General features: G+C 44.9%; 1 protein-coding gene across 2 annotated transcripts in view; it reads left to right on the forward strand.

The window, feature by feature from the left end:
* The window catches only part of LOC143940234 (dehydrogenase/reductase SDR family member 4-like), a 205,517-nt gene that overhangs the window by 134,127 nt on the left and 49,247 nt on the right, over positions 1–22,143 (forward strand). For both annotated transcript variants that reach the window (XM_077461406.1, XM_077461405.1), the window contains exons 4-6: positions 4,585–4,686; positions 14,241–14,311; positions 20,772–20,823. In XM_077461406.1, coding sequence (XP_077317532.1) covers positions 4,585–4,686; positions 14,241–14,311; positions 20,772–20,823 — 225 coding nt within the window. The remainder of the gene's footprint in view (positions 1–4,584; positions 4,687–14,240; positions 14,312–20,771; positions 20,824–22,143) is intronic.

Raw genomic sequence — 22,143 nt, forward strand, 5'->3', positions numbered from 1 at the left:
CAGTCTTTACACGACCCCAAGCGCAAAAGTGTGGACCTCAGGTGTGACGTCAGACCCATTCACTATTTCCAATGGCACGAGACAGGGTTGCCCGCTGTCCCCTCTGATATTCGCTATGGTCATGGAACCCTTAGCCCAAAAAATTAGAATGACTCCTCAAGTTAAAGGACTGGTCATAGGGTCCATCGAACACAAGATAGGTTTATACGCAGATGACGTCATAATATCCATTACAGATCCAATAAACTCAGTGCCAGCAGTCCAAAATATTCTTGATGAATTCAGTGCAATTTCACTATACAAAGTAAACCATAGTAAGTCATTTATGTTAGCGATCGGCCTCGATAAACAAACCATACAACACGTCTCTAACACTTCCTTATTCTCTTGGTCCAAAGATTCGTCCCTTTCATACTTGGGAATTCGGCTGACAACACCCAGTAAAAATATTCTGCGCCTCATCTTGGCAGACCTCGTGGAAAAGCTTAAAAAAATGTCCTTTGAACTATTGCACCCCTTTGTCTCCTGGGCCGGTAGAATTGCATTGACAAAAATGTTTCTACTTCCACACATTTTATATTTATTTCGCACAATATCAGTACCATTCCTCTCATCACAGCTCAAGTCACTCCAAGCCTTGCTCAATTCCTTCATATGGCAACAGAAAAGGCCCAGAATAAACAAGCAAAACCTAATGACTCCTACGAAAATGGGGGGAATGGGAACACCCAATATCAGTCTTTATTATAAAGCGGTCATGCTGGCCCAAATGAAACAATGGTGGGATTCGGAAACTCCCCACAACTGGTCCCAAATAGAAGCAACGGCACTGGACAAAGATCTAAAACTATATCTCTGTGCCTCACTACTTGCTCCCTTGCCCAAACATTCACAATTGGACTCAATCACGGCATCTTTAAGAGTATGGTCGGCCCTCCCACAAATCTCGAAAGGGATCCCTCACGCTATACTACAACATATACCAATACAGGCTATCTCAATTGTAATTCCGGATCTCCAGTTGAGCGCATGGACAGATGCAGGCATTCAAACTATAGGAAACCTCTTTCATATGTCCAGCCTCTTGTCATTTGAAAAGCTGAAATCCAAATTTGGTATCTCACCACGAACTTTCTTCATGTACCTCAGGATCAGATCTCTTCTGAACAAAGTAACTTGGACTAAAAAGGACAAGATGTTATCACAAACATTGCAATTTTTCATTGTCAAGAACAACAACTCCAAGGCCATTTCATTCTTTTATGGCCTACTATCACGGGAAGCGGAGAAACACACACAAGCTCAAATTCTAAAGTGGGACAAACTCTACCCAACTGCTTCACCAACGTCTCAATGGTGTCAGGCACTGTCATTGCCTTCAAAACTTTCTCGCTGCACATCGCATTGGGAGTCTCTACAAAAACTGTTCCAGCACTGGTACTTCACTCCAAGCAGACTTGCCAAAATTTACCCCTCGGAACCCAACCTTTGCTGGAGGAATTGCGGATTGCCAGGAACTCTTCTTCACACTTGGTGGGAATGCCCCTCCATCACGCATTATTGGGAACAGATAACAAATCTGCTCCAAGTCAGCTTCCCCGCGACCAGGAACCTATCTGCTCTTGATCTCCTCCTGGGCCTGATGGTCCCCACATGGCCCAGAAAAACCCAAACCGTAGCCACCTATATACTCATAGCCGCAAGATTGGCACTTGCTAGAAAGTGGAAGAAACCATCTCGCCCCTCCATTCAGGAAGTGATCACAATTCTAAATGTTAATTTTAAATTGGAATACAGCTTCGCCAAGGCTCACATGACTACAGGAAAATTTTACAAAAGCTGGGAGTCCTGGGTCAAGGATCCCAGAAGCATAGAGCTGGAATGACTTCTCGGTCACATAATACGTAGGATTCCTGCATCTCCTACTGTAATCCATTGCACCCCCATGTATTGGCAGAATTGTATTTCAAATTACCTGCATATAACTGTGCGGAAGCACCCAATATCGGGTTCTAGTTCTTATGTATTCAACTGTGATGTACTGTCGACACTATAAACTAGGGACCTATATTGGTAACTGTTTTTTTTTATTTTTTTTTTTTTTTTTTATTATTTCTCCCCTTCTTTCAGTTAAGTTCTAGGTTTTTCCTGCATCGACTTATAATGCACACTCGGGAAGGGGTTGCCTGCCGCCTCCAGACACAGTTAGTTCCCAGATGGGGTGTCTGGAGTGGCATGACACCGTGCTCAGCCTTCCTCCCAGTACTTATACTGTGCTTCACTGTTGAAATAGTTCGCAACTGTTTGTATTCTGATAACATGTATCGGTAACCGATTTTCCATCTACTGATGTATGACACTGTTCAATACTTATTGTTATTCTGTAAAACTACAATAAAAACCGTTAAAAAAAAAAAAAAAAAAAAAAAAAACAAACTGAAAAGTGGTGTGTGCAAAATTATTCGGCCCCTTTACTTTCAGTGCAGCAAACTCACTCCAGAAGTTCAACGATGATCTCTGAATGATCCAATGTTGTCCTAAATGACTGATGGTGATAAATAGAATCCACCTGTGTGTAACCAAGTCTCTGTATAAATGCACCTGCTCTGTGATAGTCTCAGGGTTCTGTTGAAAGCGCAGAGAGCATCATGAAGACCAAGGAACACACCAGGCAGGTCCGTAATACTGTTGTGGAGAAGTTTAAAGCCGGATTTGGATACAAAAAGATTTCCCAAGCTTTAAACATCCCAAGGAGCACTGTGCAAGTGATCATTTTGAAATGGAAGGAGTATCAGACCACTGCAAATCTACCAAGACCTGGCCATCCCTTTAAACTTTCAGCTCAGACAAGGATAAGACTGATCAGAGATGCAGCCAAGAGGCCCATGATCACTCTGGATGAACTGCAGAGAACTACAGCTGAGGTGGGAGAGTCTGTCCATAGGACAACAATCAGTCGTACACTGCACAAATCTGGCCTTTATGAAAGAGTGGCAAGAAGAAAGCCATTTCTCAAAGATATCCATAAAACGTCTTGTCTAAAGTTTGCCACAAGCCACCTGGGAGACACACCAAACATGTGGAAGAAGGTGCTCTGGTCAGATGAAACCAAAATCGAACTTTTTGCCCACAATGCAAAACGATATGTTTGGCGTAAAAGCAACACAGCTCATCACCTTCAACACACCATCCCCACTGTCAAACATGGTGGTGGCAGCATCATGGTTTGGGCCTGCTTTTCTTCAGCAGGGACAGGGAAGATGGTTAAAATTGAGGGGAAGATGGATGCAGCCAAATACAGGACCATTCTGGATGAAAACCTGTTGGAGTCTGCAAAAGACCTGAAACTGGGACGGAGATTTATCTTCCAACAAGACAATGATCCCAAACATACAGCAAAATCTACAAAGGAATGGTTCACAAATAAACGTATCCAGGTGTTAGAATGGCCAAGTCAAAGTCCAGACCTGAATCCAATCGAGAATCTGTGGAAAGAGCTGAAAACTGCTGTTCACAAACGCTCTCCATCCAACCTCACTGAGCTCGAGCTGTTTTGTAAGGAAGAATGGGCAAGAATTTCAGTCTCTCGATGTGCAAAACTGATAGAGACATACCCCAAGCGACTTGCAGCTGTAATCGCAGAAAAAGGTGGCTCTACAAAGTATTAACGCAAGGGGGCCGAATCATTTTGCACGCCCCACTTTTCATTTTTTTATTAGTTAAAAAAGTTTCAAAAATCCAATAGATTTCGTTCCACTTCACAATTGTGTCCCACTTGTTGGTGATTCTTCACAAAAAATGTAATTTTTATATCTTTGTTTGAAGCCTGAAATGTGACAAAAGGTTGAAAAGTTCAAGGGGGCCGAATACTTTCGCAAGGCACTGTATATCCAGCATCAATATCGATGAGTATGGACCGACAACCCACTACAACTTTTAATACAATAGCATCAAGAAACCTAAATGCCCGATGGACTTTACAATCTCAAACTGAAACTCGTGAGTATCTGCCATTTAGAGGCAGCAGTGATACATAGGTACAAGTCCCCCATGGAAGTTCCCAGCTATCCAACCATTTTTTTTAACAAAATGTAGCAAATTTGCATTAAAGTGGTTGTATACTCAATTTTTTTTACTTTTACCTACAGGAAAGCCTATAATAAGGCTTACCTGTAGGTAAAAAAAATATCTCCTAAACCTGTACGGTTTAGGAGATATTCCCCTCGGTATGCGCCGCTGACTGCAGAGGCGCATGCGCACAAGGGGATTCTCGGCCTGAAAATCCGGCAGTGGCCGGCCGGCCGGAATGAAATCTCCCGCGAGCATGCGCGAGAGTGACGATATCGCGGCTCCGGCCACTCGCAGCGCCGGAGCCGCGATACCCGGAAGAAACGCAGAGGGAGCATGTCAGCTCCCTCGGCGTGGATCGGGCCAGATGTCGGGGCCTCGTTCTAAGGTAAGTATTTCATAATGAGCTAGTATGCGGTGCATGTGTATGAACCTGCCACAAATTGAAATGTGCCCAGTTTGCTCATTATTGGTGAACAGAAATGTTTTAAAACCTAATATCCCTCTTTATTTAAGGCACTTGCGACTTATGGAAAAATTGACATCCTTGTCTGTAATGCTGCTGTGAATCCTTTTGTTGGTCCACTTTTTGAAACTACCGAGGAATTGTGGAAAAAGGTGAGTGACAAGAAAAAAAGACTGGGGCTATAATGAAAAGTAGTTCTTATACATTTCAGTTTAATATCTTTCTGGTATCACATCCAATTTGGCATTCTAACACACATTTTAATTTTAGAAACTTCTCTAGCTTGGATATAAAGCTGAACTCCGGCCTACTCGTTTCTGTGCATATTTAGGAGATATTCACTTTACCTACAAGCAAGCCTTATTAAAGGCTAACCTGTAGGTGCAAGAGAAAAAGTTGACTTTACTACCACTTTTAACAGGTTCTGCTGAGTGTGTCACATTATAGTGATAGAGTCCCCAGATTCTTGCCCCCAAGTTGCTGAGAACTCTATTGTATTCTGAGAGAGAGAGAGAGGAGGCAGAAAAGATGGATAGGAGCAGCTAGGGCTGTATGCATACACGTGGAAAAGATCTTCCCTCTTATGGTAATTAGAAAGGGCTGACATAATGACACCTTAAGTATAACTGATAGGGAGTATTAAAGTGCTATTAAATACAAAACTAGAAATGTTATACTGCATATTGCTTAAAAGTCATCAGATGTGGTGGATGCATTCTTTTTCCTTCATTCGTTTTCTTATTTTTTAAGGTTTTTTTTTCACTCTGTTTTCACCTGGTGATATGGTCAGTAACACACCTCTTGTATTAGAGTGCCTACACTCTAGAAAAAGGAGCAACAGAGACGCCTTTGGACAACAGCATTGATAAACTAGGGCAGTGGTCATCAACCCTGTCCTCAGGGCCCACTAACAGGCCAGGTTTGCAATATAACTGAAATACAGCATAGGTGATCTCATTTGCTGCTCAGTGATTGCAGCATTCTAGTCTGATTAGTCTAATCTTCCCAAGGTGATACATAAAACTTGGCCTGTTAGTGAGCCCTGAGGACAGGGTTAATGACCACTGATCTAGGGGGAGGGTAGTGTTAGGCTGGATTCACACCTATGTATTTTTTGTGCTTTTTGCATTTTGCAGATTTGCACTACAGATCGTGTTCCATAGGAATCAATATTAAATGCTCTTGCTGGGTGTTTGGTGTGTTCCTGTACCTTTAAGGAGGGGTGGCTCCCCTTCAGTCCACCTGCCCTCATCTAACCATCAGAATGCATGTGCCTCCACTGCGGGGACACTATGTTAGTGTTGAGACCACAGATACCAGGGTGCCTTGACGTGGCTCTGTGGCTCACGCATGCGTTTGCAAATGCGTGCGGACTAAACCCCTGTTTTTAACGCATACTGTTAGACAGGTTAATTTGGTTGTCTGCGAGCTGGTGGTAAGTAGGCTTTGGTTTTTCCCTGGGCATTCCCCAGACCTTGTTGTTACCCATCAATATTAAATGGACTTTAATGCAAATCTGCAAAAAGCACTAAAACTGTATAGGTGTTAATCCAGCCTTAGATGTAATGGCAGATTTAGATGCACTAAACAAATTCGAACATGACCTCCAGCATAGTTTTATAAGCAGTTACAGCAACTGTGTTGTTCCTTTATGGGATATTTTTTTTTACATAAATAAAAGTTGATCATTGTAAGCACACCTGCAGTGTTAAATGGTTTGTTTCACCACTAACTGCTACATTTGTAGGGCATCGTGTACTGTTGAAAAACAGATTTTCTGGGGGCGCATGCGCGGAGCTCACCATGGCGGACGTTCTCCCCTAGAGCTCCGTACTCGCCGCCACGATACCAGACAATAAGGAGCACTTACCACCCTGCAATCGGTTCTCCTGCTAACGGAAAGCCTCGGGCTTCAGCACGCCACCCCTCCGGGATGGTTTTAACAGGCCAACGGGGAAAAAACAAGTCAAAACCCATCAAGGAAGCCCTCGAGCGCGCCTCCACTAAAATGGCGGCGAAGGCCCTCGCTGCCTCACAGCAGCGCGCCCATTCACAGCACCAGGGAAGCAGTGACGAGGAGGAAAGAGAAATAGACCCTCCGGCATCCCCAACTTTACCAGCTCCAGGTATGTCACAGACTGATTTCCTAGCACACATGGAGCATATGCTCAAAAAAGCGCTTAAAACTACATCTGACCAGATTACTGAACGACTGACTCGGGAGATACGAGATCTTGGCCAGCGGACAGCCGACCTGGAAACGAGAGCGGACGATACCGAGCTAACTCTTCGTGAATTAGCCCAGGAACAAGCAGCCCTTAGAGATGAGAACGCTACCTTACTCTCCCGCCTTGAAGATACTGAAAACCGTTCGCGTAGATCGAACCTTCGTTTAAGAGGGATCCCCGAAAGTGTTGACGATCTTCAATCCTTTTCCACTGCTCTTTTTCAAGAACTGGCTCCCTCCATTCCGATCGAACGGTTGGAATTCGATCGTGTCCATAGGGCACTTACTCGTCGTCAAGCCGATGGCCCTCCACGAGACATAATAATAAAACTTCATTTCTTCCGAACGAAGGAACAACTTATAGCTGCAGCCCGTAATAAGGATGCGCTTCAATTTCAAGGTCACGCATATCAGTTGTTCACAGATCTGGCCCCGATGACCATAGCAAAACGACGTGCCATGAAACCTCAATTACAAATCCTCCAACAACATCAGATCAAGTACGCCTGGCGATTTCCGTTCGCACTCCATTTTTCTTACCAAGGCCAACAGCATACTTGTTCTACACCGGACATGCTCCAAGGCCTTCTTGAGAGTCTTAACCTAACACCACCTCCTCCGATCGTTCCAGCTGAAACTTCGTTACCTCGCACCCCAGCCCGAGCAGCCTTACACCCTTATGTGACCACCCCAAGGAGAAGTCAGCAAGACCTCTTGGGCCCACCAACACTCCGACGAGGCACTCCAAAGCACCCCTCCGGTTTGGGCTTCCCTAGCCCTAAGGTGTTCGTCCCCCGCTGAATTTCTTGGACCCCACTTTTCCCCTTTTTTCCTTTATGCCCTGGTAGCCACCAGGTCCTGCTTTTTCTACCGGCGCATTTTTAAGTCTGCATCGGTCTCTAACGAACACCACCTTGGTGTCTTTCCTGTTCCACCTTTATACTCGAGAGACCAAGGACCCTCCCTCGAGAATTTTTTTTCATCTAAAGTCCCGAACTGTAAGAGAATGAGATGAAGACTTTCGGTCCTGTTACTTTTTCCATGTTGTTTGTTTTTTGTTTTTATTTTTTTTTTTTTTTTTTTTTTTTTAACTTTTCCCTGTACTGGTGAGGGATCATTCAAAAATTTTTTTTTTTTTTTTTTATGTATATATATACTCTATTGCCTGTTTGATCCCCTCAATAACAACCTTTTATATTTGCTATTGATCCTAAGCAACCGTGCTCACCTCCCAATGATTGATACTTACCTTGTAGACTGCTTATCATGGTTGAACTCACTGCAGTTATCGAATATAGCATAAGTAATTGAACATATTTCCTTACCCCTTCTCCCCCTCTTGCTTCCCCCCCCCCTCTCCTACCCCCCTCCCCCTTCCCCTCCCTATCCCCCTTCTGACCCTTACCCTCCCTGCCCTCCCTTATTCCTGACTGATCATTTTCCTCCCCCTGCGTTCTCATCTTGGCCCCACACCCCCACATAACTGATCCCCCTTAAGCCCTGGTGACCTACACCTAAGGTTCTATACATACAGTTTTATCTTAGAACCGTGTTATAGCTTTGTTGTATTGTTCTTAAGGCTAATGTTTATATTTGTTTGTCTGGTTTGTGGCGGTGAGCTGTCACTGCTCCCCCCCATGATGGTGCAACCTCCTGTTGTCTGGTTGGTTTGTACGCTGGTCGTTGCACCCACTGATTGGGCGCACCGGATTTTTCTGGTCCGCACAATACCCTCTTCCCCTACTCACAACTACTCTCTACTCTTTTATTCCTTCCCGATTTCTTCGGCTAACTCTTCACCTCTTCACTCTTCTTCTCCTCTTTGCTGTGGTGGATCGGCTCGCGCGGACCCAGGGTTACTTTCTTAGGCTTTGCTTCTTTTTTGGTCCCCATGGCCCCCTTGAATATTTTGTCCCTAAATGTGAAAGGGCTTAACTCTCCCAACAAACGTGTTAAGGCCTTCAGGACATTTATCTCGCTTAAAGCTAGTGTAGTAGCTTTGCAAGAAACACACTTTGCTGCCAAGTCCACCCCCAAATTCTTTCATACCAAATTCCCCCAAGTTTATACCGCCTCCGCTACTTCTAAACATAGGGGAGTCCTCTTAGCATTTCATCACTCCCTTCTTTTTTCCCCAACCTCTGAAATCAAGGACCCTGAGGGCCGCTATCTGATTATTTCAGGTCCTATACAGGACACAGAGGTCACCTTTGTATCTTACTACGCCCCTAACACAAACCCCAATCCCTTTTTTTCACACCTGTTACGAGTAATTAAAGATCACAGTAAAGGAGCTTTGTTCCTTTGTGGTGACACTAACCTTGCCCTACATCCTCATTTGGACAAATCCCCTTACACATCTGAGCATTTCTCCCCATCGCAACAATTGCGCACGCAATTTAGACAAGCAGCCCTTGTGGACACATGGAGGGAATGTAATCCTCTTAAGCGGAATTATACCTTCTATTCAAATCCCCACAAATCTTTTTCTAGAATTGACCACATTTTTATTAAGGTATCTTCTACACCCACTCTCTTACAATCTCACATCCAGCCGATCACATGGTCAGATCACTGCGCGGTGATCACGACCCTAACCTCAATGCTCCCGCGTTGCACTGACAGGACTTGGTCCTTGAATGAAACCCTACTATCCAACCAATCCTACTGTCTTGATATCCAAGTAGCACTAAATGAATACGTATCCATTAACGCCACACCGGGTATATCCCCAACTCTGCTTTGGGAAGCTCACAAACCAGTCATACGTGGCACCTGCATCTCGGTATCTTCCCACCTCAATAGAGATAGGCGACATAGAATACAACACTTGGAGGAGGATCTTCAGCGTCACTTTCTCCAATTCCAAGCTACCCCATCAGAAGCCAACAGACTTACCCTGGAAAAAACAAAGCTCGCCTTGGACTTACTGTTAGCTGAGGACGCAGATAAAGCAATACGTAAAACGGCCCACACGGTATACACTAAGGCAAACAAACCTGACACGTTCCTAGCCATGCGATTGCGACAACCAGAAAGGTCTTTTAAACCCATTAGACTAAAGCTTAATCGAGGTGGCCTGACCAGTAACCCTATCAAAATTCTATCTGAGTTCAAATCACGACTGTCTAAGCTATACGAACCCGGAACCCCCTTTTCTAGTTCCCGAGCCGACTCACTTCTGCAAGCGGCATCTCTTCCCCATTTATCAGCTACTAACCGTGAGTCAATAGATGCCCCCATTTCTACGACGGAGATCCTTGCGGCCATCAAAGCCCTGAAACCCCATAAAAGACCAGGCCCCGACGGGCTCCCGGCGACCTATTATAAGAAATTTGCGCATACGCTCTCCCCCCTTCTTACTAATTCATTTAACTCTCTTCTCCAGCAGCAATCTCTTGGCAGAGATACTTTAACGGCTATTATCTCCATGATTCCTAAACCAAACACGGACAACACCCAATGGTCTAACTTTAGGCCAATATCATTACTTAATGTCGACATTAAGATTCTTGCCAAAGTCCTTGCTCTTCGCCTGAATCCCCTGATAGGGAATTTAATACATAAAGATCAGGTAGGATTTATCCCCCGTAGACAAGCCAGCGATAACATCAGAAGGGTCATTCTTCTTCAACATCTTGCTAAATCTCGGAATATCCCCATGCATTTGCTCTCACTAGACATACGCAAAGCGTTTGACACGGTGTCATGGCCGTATCTACAATATATCCTACGTTACTGGGGTTTCGGTCCTCACTTTCTAAGCTGGATAACGGCCTTATATACTCAACCCCGAGCTTATGTTCAGTATGCGGGTTTCCGATCTGAATTCTTCCCTATCCACCGGGGGATGAGGCAGGGTTGCCCCCTCTCCCCCATACTATTTGCCTTAGCTATAGAGCCCTTGGCAGCATTGATTAGAGCTGACCCAAATATTAAGGGGTTAGAAGTAGCATCTACCACCCATAAAATCTGTCTATTTGCAGATGATGCTCTCCTATTTATAACTTCCCCCCACACTACCCTTCCTAATTTATGTAAAATATTGGACAATTTTGCGGGGATATCGGGACTGGAAGTCAACCAATCTAAATCTAAAGCCCTTGATGTATCTCTGCCTGTAGGAGAACGTGATAGGTTACGCAATAACTTTCCCTTTCAGTGGTCCTCGACCTCAATTCCCTATTTAGGCATACACCTGACAGCTAATCCCTCCCATCTATTCCAACATAATTATCTACCCCTGCTCCGAAAGTTGACAAATCTTTTGGCCGCCTGGCAACCGCTCTGTGTTTCGTGGCTAGGTCGGGTCGTGGCAGTCAAAATGACGGTGCTACCTAAATTACTCTACTTATACCGTGTCCTTCCAACCCCAATACCACCCTATTATCATCGCCTTGTACAAAGCAAAATTTTCAAATACATATGGGGGCCAACTAGACCCAGAATCTCTAAGTCTACGCTCTATCGTCACAAAACTCAGGGTGGATTGGGCGTACCAAATTTCCGTTACTACTACAACGCGGCCCAGCTAGCCCAGCTCACTCTATATCATGCTAAATCTGAAATACCGATTTGGGTTAGTCTTGAGGCCATAGATGCTCACCCTATTAATATAGCCAATCTTCTATGGCTACCCTCCTCGCAAAGAGGTAAACTCACCAACCCGATAACCCAGCACTCAATTAAAGTTTGGGATATGAATCACAAGCTTTTTCACCTTAAATCCCAACATTTACCGTTGCTCTCTATCTTTGGACACCCCCTATTCGGCCCAGCCTTCTCCGAGCCGGGCTTATTTGAGGCCTGGTCTCGGGCAGGTCTGGACCGAATTTGTGATCTTACAAAGTATGGTACGATCAAACCCTTCCCTACCCTACAAGCTCAATTCCGACTCCCCAATAAGGAATGCTTTCGATACTTACAAATTTCCCATTTTGTAAACTCGCTACCTAAATTTGATAATGTACAAGAATATATGTCAACCTACGAAAAAATATGCGACTCTGACCCACATGCGCCGGGCATTATTTCTCAGTTGTATTCTCATTTCACCTCCTTGCCTGCTCCCCTCCCACCCTACACCTCAAAATGGTCTGCGGACCTTAATATAGATTACAACGATGATATATGGTCGCAAATATGGTCCAATACTTGTAAAGCCTCTCAAAATGTTGTAGCCACTGAGGCAAATTTTAAAGTTCTCATGCGGTGGTATTTGGTCCCCAGTAGGATAGCTAAATTTGTCCCAGGTTATCCTGCCTCTTGTTTTAGAGGCTGTGCTGATGCAGGCAGTCATTTGCATATCTGGTGGACATGTCCTATTGTTCAAAGTTTCTGGGCAGCTATATTCCAGATAGCTTCCCTACTTCTGGGATGCCCTATACCACCCGATCCATCTCTGGCCTTACTTAATCTTGCACCCCACAATTGCACTAAAAACCAATTGTCCCTATTTCTCCAACTTACAACGGCTGCAAAGCAAACGATTGCTAGGGCTTGGAAGACGCCTTTACTCCCTATACCCGAAGTTAAGAATAGGGTTACGCAAGCAATGATTCACTGTAAAATTGAGGCGAAAATTTTAGATCGCCTGCCCCGATTTCGTAAGGTCTGGCAGCCATGGATCGCACACTTTTTACCCCCTGGCCTAGACCCCGACCTTATAGGTATCTAAACTTCAACATATTAAAGAGACCCTTACTATACGTGCCCGGGGCCCGTGCGGGCCGGTCGATCCACAGCCTCTCTCTCCTTCTCTTCCTCCCTCTCCTCTCTTTTCCTTCCTTTATTCCTTTGCTTGTTCCTAGTCTAACTTCTATCACTATCCTATCCCCCTATTGCCGAAAATCGCGGCACTCGCAGTACCTGTACTCTATGCTAACGTATAGATCTTAGCCCGGGGAGTCACCTTCTTTGCCTCCCCTGGTGATCCCGGATTATATGACACTTGACTGTTTAATTGGAGTATTACTCTCCTTTATAATCCGAACTGCATAAACCATTGTTCTCTTTGATGTTGTTTTATAGGGACTGTGTCCCATTGTTATTGCTTACTTCTTGTACACCGAATATTTTCGCATGCACAAAATCTATATCGTACTGTGTAATTATTTTATTACTTGCTAATAAAAATGTTTTGAAAGAGGAAAAACAGATTTTCTGGCTAGATCACCAGGTAAAAGTAGAATCAAGGAAGCCCAAACAACAAAATGAATGTAGCCATCACATCTAAGAATTGGTAAATTGCAATATAATAAAGGTTTGCTTTTGGGAATAATACCGCTTTAAGAGGGCTACCCCCCTGTGCATAGAAACCAGGCAGGAGTGGCCAGCCCCCTTAACAGGAAAGGTCTAGGTTACAAATTGTAGATGGAATATTACCAATTTCATCTCTATGCCCCCGCTAGCAGCCAAAGAAGTGTTAAAACTGCCCGCAAAGTGCAGCTACAGTGTTGCTTTGCAGGCGAGTTTGCAGCGCTGCCTCATTTTTTTTCAAGGGGAAGGGGCGCTTTAGGAGCGGTAAATACACCGCTCCTACAGCTCTCCAAAGATGCAGCTTGCAGGACTTTTTTGACCGCCCTGCATGCGCACCGATCCAGTGTGAAAGACCTCGACGTTTTCACACTGGAGACAGAGCAGCGTCTGTTTCAGGGCGCTTTGCAGGCGCTATTTTTGCACTTTAGCACCTGCAAAGCGCCCCAGTGTGAAAACAGCCTACGTTTGATATCTGTCTGGTCTGTTTGAGACAAAAAAGAAGTTATTTAAAGTATGTGTAAACCCTCACCAAAAGGCAAAACATTTGTGTATATGTATAAAAAAAACATTGTAAAAAACATTTTTTTATTATTGATCAGTGATCACTATGCAGCCAAGAACAGAAAGCTGGGGGAGGAGAAGCAGCAGCATACTTGTGTAGTGATTCACATCAAAGGTGAACTTGATGATCCATGAAGATGGGTATAACAACCACACACTGTATAGTGAGTTTATTGTAAAAACATCACGTTGACAAAAAAGTTCCATAAAAAGTTGGTAACGTACGGTTGTAAAAAGTCATCTGATGCATTTAGTCCGATTGGACATCTGGGGTGTGACAGTGTCCAATCGGACGAAACGCATCTGATGTTGGAGTGTGATGATGTTCAATCAGATAAATTGTGTCTGGTGATGCTTCTGCACATTTCTTTTTTTACAATTGTATGTTACCAGCCTTGTATGGAACTTTTTGTCACATTGACTGGGGCTTTGAAATCATGCAACTTCACTTGAAATCGCACAATTTTGCATGACAAACCGCTCCAATGTGAACGTGGCTTAATATAATTACAGGGGCAGGTAGTGGTCGTAGTGGAAGGTAAGTCCTGGATTTCTACTTTAATATTTGGGCTATAGAAATAATTAGTATTAGTAAAGTTTGCTGAATTTAATAGTTCATGAAACAAAATGTACTGATAATTTCTCTGTATCGATTGCTAGGTTTTCCACGTCAATGTAATATCAATATTCCTTTTGATAAAAATTGTTGTACCTCACATCCAGAAACAAGGGTAACATTTTTTCATTATTTTCTTTTCTTTACTTTTATAATTCCACATATTTAGTTTTATTATTAGAATATATACATAGTAACTATTAAATACAACTGATTATCATATGATCATTATTTTGTAACTCTCCAGTAATATCATCCTCTCCTTTTATAGCATTACCTATATTATTCCAAATAACCTGTTTATAAGAAATGAGCTTGTTATATTTCATTCAGTGCGCGATTGCTTGGTCTGCCATTTTTATTTATTTTGTAGTATGAGTAGACATGGGAGAAGGGATGAGCTTCTTGTTCGACTCGAACATCGGCTGTTCGTCCGTTCGGCGAAGTCCGAACATTTTGGTCCGTTCGCGCCAAATTCGTGTGGCGCTCACGGCCCACAATGCACTGCGATAGTGCATTGCTGGCTCATGATTGGCCAAGCATGCACTGTGACCCCGCATGCTTGGCCAATCGCAGCGCCAGCAGCGAGGAGAGCCATGATTGGCCACAGGCAGGATGCCTGTGGCCAATCATAGCTCAGGCTGTGTAGTGCACGCCCCACACTATATAAGGCCGCCAGCGCGGCGGCCTTGTGTAGTGTGTTGGCGTCTGAAGCAGTGGGTGTTCTGTGTACCTTCAACACAGTACACACCGATCGTTTTCAGACGATTTTCGATCTTGCTGTTGTGTAGTGGTTGTTGTCTGCGTGCCCTGACCGCAGTATACACCGCTATATTCACTTCACCTATATAGCTAGTGATCTATCTTTTATAATAGAGCTTGCAGTCAGTAGTGTTAGGAGCTTGTGTGTGCTGTCTGCGTGCTCTGTACCCAGTACATACCGCTATATCCACCTACATAGCTCTTCTCTATTTGAGACAACTTGCCATCTGCAGGAGTTATTGGAAGTTGTGTGTGCCTCCAGCACAGCACAGTATACATCTGTATATACCTCTTTATCTCTGGTGTTCTATAATAAAGGCATCTGCAGGAGTTAGTGGGTGTTGTGTGCCTCTAGCACAATATACACTACCCAACTGCTTTTTTACCCAACTCCCTTCAGGCCAATACCATGTTTGGAAGGCCAGCAAGGAGAGGCAGACAGGCGCGAGCCGATAAAAGAGGGCAAGCAGGCTCTGTGTCTAGAGACAACAGTGCTGGTCGTGGACGCGGTGCATTGTCATCAGCACGTGGCCATGGGACACGCCTGTCCTTCTTTTCGGCAGCTGGACATGTTGAGCCGCAACATGCCAACGACTTGGTAGAGTGGATGACCAAGCCCTCTTCATCCTCCTCATCCTCTCTCACCCAGTCTCAGGGTACTAGCAAAGCAGCTGCCAACGCATCGTCTTCCCTCCTCTCAATGTCATCATCAGTGACTCCTTCCCTAGACCCACCACGTCCTCCTGAGGAGTCATCTGAACTCTTTTAGCACAGTGTTGGGTACATGCTCCAGGCGGATGCCCAGTGTTTTGTAGGCTCTGATGATGACACTCAGCTAGAGGAAGGCAGTAGCGTGAATGCAGAGAGAGGGGATGCTCAAGAAGGACAGCAATCTGGCAGTCATGTTCCACAAGCTGCAGCATACTGCCAGGTTTGCTACAGCGATGAAGAGGGAGGGGATGATGAGGGCACTGATTCCACGTGGGTGCCTGGTAGGAGAGAGGAAAAGGAGGAGGAGGCACATGTCCAACGAGGCAGGATGCCTTCCGGGGGCCAGCTTAGGGGCAGCACACCGACTGAATTACACCGCAGAGCTCCGCCTGTGCAGGGCGCTGCCTCTGCACGTTATTCTAAAAGTTCTTTGGTGTGGGCCTTTTTTGAGACGAGTGCATCAGATCGCACCGCTGCTATTTGCAACATATGTCTCAAGCGTATCTCGCGTGGCCAAAACATCAGCCGCTTGGGCACCACATGCTTGACCAGACATATGTTGACCTGCCATGCAGCTCGTTGGCAAGCGTACCTCAAAGACCCACACCAAAAAAAAAAGGGGGCCCTCTCCTTGCTCCTCATCAGCTGGCATCTCCAACCCCACTAGACCTTCAGTCCTCTCTGAAACCTGCTCTGAGAGGAATGAAGGTGTAGAATTAGGTGTGTCACAGCCAAGTGTTTCCGGGCACTCTGCTAGCAGTACACCCACGTCCGATTATAGCAGGCAAATGTCCCTGCCCCAGCTGCTGGGCCGGCGGAAGAAGTTCACTCCCAGCCATCCACATGCCCAGCGGTTGAATGCTAGCTTGGCTAAATTGCTAGCACTTCAACTGCTGCCTTTTCAGTTGGTAGACTCGGCCCCCTTCCGTGAGTTTGTACAATGTGCGGTTCCTCAGTGGCAGGTCCCCAAACGCCACTTTTTCTCACGGAAGGCGATTCTGGCTCTCTACCGGCATGTGGAAGGCAATGTCCTTGCCTCGCTGGACAGGGCGGTCAGCTTTAAGGTGCATATTACCGCTGACTCATGGTCCAGCATGCATGGACAGGGACGTTGCCTGTCTTTCACGGCCCATTGGGTCACTTTTCTGGCAGCTGGGAAGGATGCAGGACAAGTTGCAGTAGTGTTGGAGGTTGTTCCGCCACCACGCCTCCAAAATGCTACTATTGGTTGTGACACACCTCTCTCCGCCACCCCCTCCTCTTCTTCTTCCTCCATGGCCTCTTCCAGTGCTCTGTCCTCAGAACCAGCAGTGCTCCGTAGGAGTTCTAGGGGCTACGCAAGTACGTAGGCAAAACGATGCCATGCCGTGCTTGCGCTGGTTTGTTTGGGGGACAGGAGCCACACTCGGGCGGATGTTTTGTCAGCTCTGCAGGGGCAGGCCGAGAGGTGGTTGACGCCACGCCAGCTTAAGCCAGGAATGGTGGTTTGTGACAATGGCACCAACCTCCTCTCCGCCCTCCGACAGGGACAACTAACCCATGTGCCCTGTGTAGCTCACGTCCTTAACCTGGTGGTGCAGCGGTTCTTGGGCAGGTACCCTGGCTTACAGGATGTACTGAAGCAGGCCAGGAAAGTCTGTGTGCATTTCCGCCGATCATTTAATGCCTGTGCTCGGCTGACTGAGCTCCAAAAGGAGTTGAACCTGCCCCAGAACCGCCTTATATGTGACATGCCCACCAGGTGGAACTCAACGTTGGCCATGCTGCAGCGGCTGCACACGCAGCAGAGGGCCATCAATGAGTACCTGTGCGACTACGGCACCAGGACAGGGTCAGGGAGCTCGGTTTTTTCTCACCACGCCAGTGGGGCATGATCAGGGATGCATGCACTGTCCTGTCACCGTTTGAGGAGGCCACAAGGATGGTGAGCAGTGACAGTGCATGCATCAGTGACACTGTACCTCTTGTCCACCTCTTGGAGCATACGCTGCGTGGAATAATGGACAGGGCACTTGAGGCAGAACAGAGGCAGGAAGAGGAGGACTTCCTTGCCTCTCAAGGCCCCCTTTATCCAGACAGTGTTCCTGCTGTGCCACCCATCACACAGGAAGAGGGTGAGGAGGATGATTGTTTCAGCATGGAGGTGGAGGCTGGCACTCAGCAGCAGCAGCAGTCTTGTAGGGATGATTTACAGTCCCAAGAAACACATGGACTTGTACGTGGCTGGGAGGAGGTAGCTGCGGATCATGTTGCCCTTAGTGACCCAGAGGACTCCGGACCGAATGCCTCAGCTAACCTACGCTGCATGGCCTCCCTGATCCTGCAAAGCCTGCGGAAGGATCCTCGTATTCTTCGGATCAAGGAGAGGGACCATTACTGGCTGGCCATTCTCCTTGATCCACGGTACAAGGGTAAGGTTGCCGACCTTATCTTGCCGTCGCAGAGGGAGCAGAGGATGAGACATCTCCGGGAGGCCTTGCAGAAAGGTCTGTGCAACGCGTTCCCAGAGACTGGGAGGTTACAAACTCCTGGTCCTGGACAACGTGTTGCTGAGGCATCGGTCAGAAGGAGCGGTGGAGAAGGTGGCCATCTGACTGATGCTTTCAGACAATTTTTTAGTCCACAGCCCCAAGGTATGATCGGTTCCAGCAACCATCGCCAGCGTCTGATTTACATGGTGCAGGAATACCTAGGGGAAAGGTCAGACTTGGACACCTTTCCCTCCGAAAATCCTCTGGCTTACTGGGTCTTGAGGATGGATCACTGGCCAGAGCTTGCACAGTATGCAATTGAGCTACTGGCCTGTCCTGCATCCAGTGTTCTTTCGGCACGCACCTTCAGTGCTGCTGGTGGCTTTGTTACCGATCACAGGGTGCGCCTGTCCACCGAATCAGTTGATCGACTGACCTTCATCAAGATGAATCAGTCTTGGATCACCCACAGCTACCAAGCACCTGAAGCTGATGTAACCGAATAATTTTTTTTGAAAAATCACATCCCTTCAAGACTGCCTATGCTGATGCTGAGTGACTGTCCTGTTATGTTGATTGTCTATCCTCTTCCTCCTCCGCTGATATGTTGGAAGAACATTTCTGGTTCTGGGTGATGCCATTAGCCTAATTTTTCTGCCCCTGTTTAACAGGGGCGTTTAATTAAAATTTTTGATGCAATACTTTGTAGCAGGGCTAATTCCTGCAATAAAACAAGAGTATATGGGAGAGGTTGCAGTGCCGTGGCAACAGCACCAGTGCCTAAGGCCCAATTTTTCTGCCCCTGTTTAACAGGGACATGTAATTACAATTCTTGATATAATATTTCACAGGAGGGCCCGTTCCTGTGCCCACCCAGAGTAACTGTGAGGACTTATAGTGTTGTGGCACCAGCACCACAACCACCAAAGGTCAATTTTTCTACCACTGTTCAACAATGGCATGTAAATACAATTCTTGATATAATCGTTCACAGCAGGGCGCTCCAGCGCCCAGCTAGAGTCACTTTGAGGTCTTACAATGTTGTGGCAAAACCAACACCTTGTACCGCCATTTCTGCAGAGCATATAGGGCAGGCCTTTACTTTCAAACATCCAACTAACAAACATCTCCTACTTGCAAACGGAAGGAGACAACAGCAAGTGAGATGAAAAAAGATGGACGACAAAACAAATTATACAGGGGTGATAACCCTTCCCTATGTTTTCCAAAAAGCTTAAAAATTGTTTTTTTGACTGGAGCTACACTTTAAAAATGTACCAGTTGAAAATTACAAACAGATTCAACTTAACACAACAAACCTACACAGTCCCTGTCTTGTTTGCACCACCTGTATACTGCTGTTCTGAGTATATAGGGCCTGGGGGCCACACGCATTTCTTTTTTTAATATGGGTACAGGGTTCCCCTTGATATGCGTACAAGACCCAAAGGGGCTGGTAATGGGCAGGGAGGGCTACCCATGTCATTTTTCTCAATGGTTTTCAACCATATTGCAGGAACCAGATATAACCTTAAAACCGCAAGCAGTTTTCAATGATGTTATTTCTGTTTAATGTAATTTTGTGCAGGGACTATTCTAAACACGGGAAACACGTGGCACTTCACAGGCATACTACAGACACCCCCCAGGCACCATATTTAAAGGAATATTTCACTTTTTTTTTCTCACTTTAATCATCATTAAAATCAGTGCTCCCGCCAAAACGGCCATTTTTAAAAACATTTTAGGCATTGACCCATGTCCCCTGGGGCAGGAGCCAGGTCCCCAAACCCTTTTTAGGACAGCATCTTGCATATTAGCCGTTAAAATTAGCACTTTTAATTTCGAACGTTCAAGTCCCATAGACGTCAATGGGGTTCTAAAGTTTGTTCGAATTTGGGGTCCGTTCGAAAGTTCTGGTGCGAACCGAATTGGGGGGTGTTCGGCTCATCCCTACATGGGAGGAACACTCCCCTGTTCTGTTCTCAGCAGAACTCCCGAACAGGGGAAACGCTCTAATCTGAACCGTGGACCCCATTGAAGTCTATGGGCGCAGAACAGCACAACTAAAAAAGTGCCCCTTTTTGAAGGCTTATATGCAAGTAATTGGCCATAAAAGGGGTATGGGGGTCCAGGTACTGCCCTGGGGGACATGTATCAATAAAAATAAAAATTTTAAAAACATTAGTTTTTTTCAGGAGCAATGATTTTAATTATACCTGAAGTGCAACAACAAATTCCTTTAAATATAGTGCCTGGGCGGTCCCCTTAATGTTCCTGTAAAGTGGTGCATCTGTAGTATGCATAAGGCATGCTGCAGCAAAAATGAATTTTCAGGTGGAAAAGCTGACAGGTGGTATGGATTTTAGCAAGTTTTTCTTAAATTTTGCCATTGGGTTCCCCTCCAACTCTATACCAGACCCAAAGAACCTGGTATGGCCTGGGCGGGTAGGGTGATCCCACACCGTTTTTTCTTTATTTATTTATTTATTTTTTACCATCCCTAAACATGAGTCCTTTTATTTAACCAATTGAAAATATTTTTAACCAGTAACAAAGATTTATACATTTCTTAATGATCATACATTTGTAAGCAGTGTTGCACATAATATTCTGTTTTATATCAATTAGGAGTGGATCAATAATAATCTGCTCTTCGGTTGCTGGATACCTACCTCAACCAGTAAGTTATTTAACTAGTATGATAAAAATGTAGTGTATTTCGCTGTTGTACTTGGGAAGGAATGACTTAGAACTTTGTATACCCAAACATATGCAAAGGAGTGCATGCACAAGGAAAACGTGAACAAAAATTGTTTTTAGTTCTTGTATATGACTGAATAATCAACTTTAACCACTTGCCTACTGGGACCTTAAACCCCCCTCCTGCCCAGACCAATTTTCAGTTTTTGGTGCTCTCACACTTTGAATGACAATTACTCAGTCATGTAACACTGTACCCAAATGAATTTTTTCTCCTTTTTTTCCCCCCCCACAAATAGAGCTTTTTTTTGGTGGCATTTGAACACCTCCTGGGCTTTTTATTTTTTTGCGCTATAAATGAAAAAAGACCAAATATTTTGAAAAAAGACCGAAAATTTTGAAAAAAAACAAATTTTTCTTTGTTTCTGTGTTAAATTTTTGCAAATTATTAATTTTTCTTCATATATTTTGGCCAAAATTTATACTGCTACATATCTTTGGTAAAAAATAACCCAAATTAGTGGATATTATTTGGTCTTTGTGAAAGTTAGAGAGTCAACAAGCTGTGGTGCAAATCATACAAAATTGAAAAGAGGGGTCTTTTGGGGGGTATTTGTACTTTCCTGGCTTGTTCAGGTCGCAAGAAATGAGGCTACCAGTACATCAGATGTGATCAATTTTGCATGATTCGCACCATAGCTTGTGGACTCTCTAACTTTTACAAAGACCAAATAATATCCACTAATTTGGGTTATTTTTATCAAAGATATTTAGCAGTATAAATTGTGGCCAAAATTTCTGAAGAAAAATTAATAATTTGAAGAATTTTATCACAGAAACAAAGAAAAAAAAAACGCACTTTTAATTTTCGGTCTTTTTTTCATTTATAGCGCAAAAAATAAAAAAACTGAGGTGATCAAATACCACCAAAAGAAAGCTCTATTTGTGGGGGAAAAAAAGGACAAAAAATTCATTTGGGTACAGTGTTGCATGACTGAGTAATTGTCATTCAAAGTGTGAGAGCACCGAAAGCTGAAAATTTGGTCTGGGCAGGAGGGGGGTTTGAAGTGTCCAGTTGGCAAGTGGTTAATGACCAGGCCATTTTTTGCGATACGGCACTGTGTTGCTTTACCTGAGAATTGAGCGGCCGTGCAAAATTGATGTCCTGTTTTTATCCACAAATAGAGCTTTCTTTTGGTGATATTTGATCACATCTGCATTTTTTTTTTTTTTTTTGCGTTATAAACCAAAAAAGACTGACAATTTTGAAAAAAATCACCGGCTCTTCCCATTTACACTG

This window comes from Lithobates pipiens, unplaced genomic scaffold (assembly GCF_037356315.1).
Source record: "Lithobates pipiens isolate NorthernLeopardFrog02 unplaced genomic scaffold, aLitPip1_a1.2 Scaffold_3, whole genome shotgun sequence".
Taxonomy (NCBI): domain Eukaryota; kingdom Metazoa; phylum Chordata; class Amphibia; order Anura; family Ranidae; genus Lithobates; species Lithobates pipiens.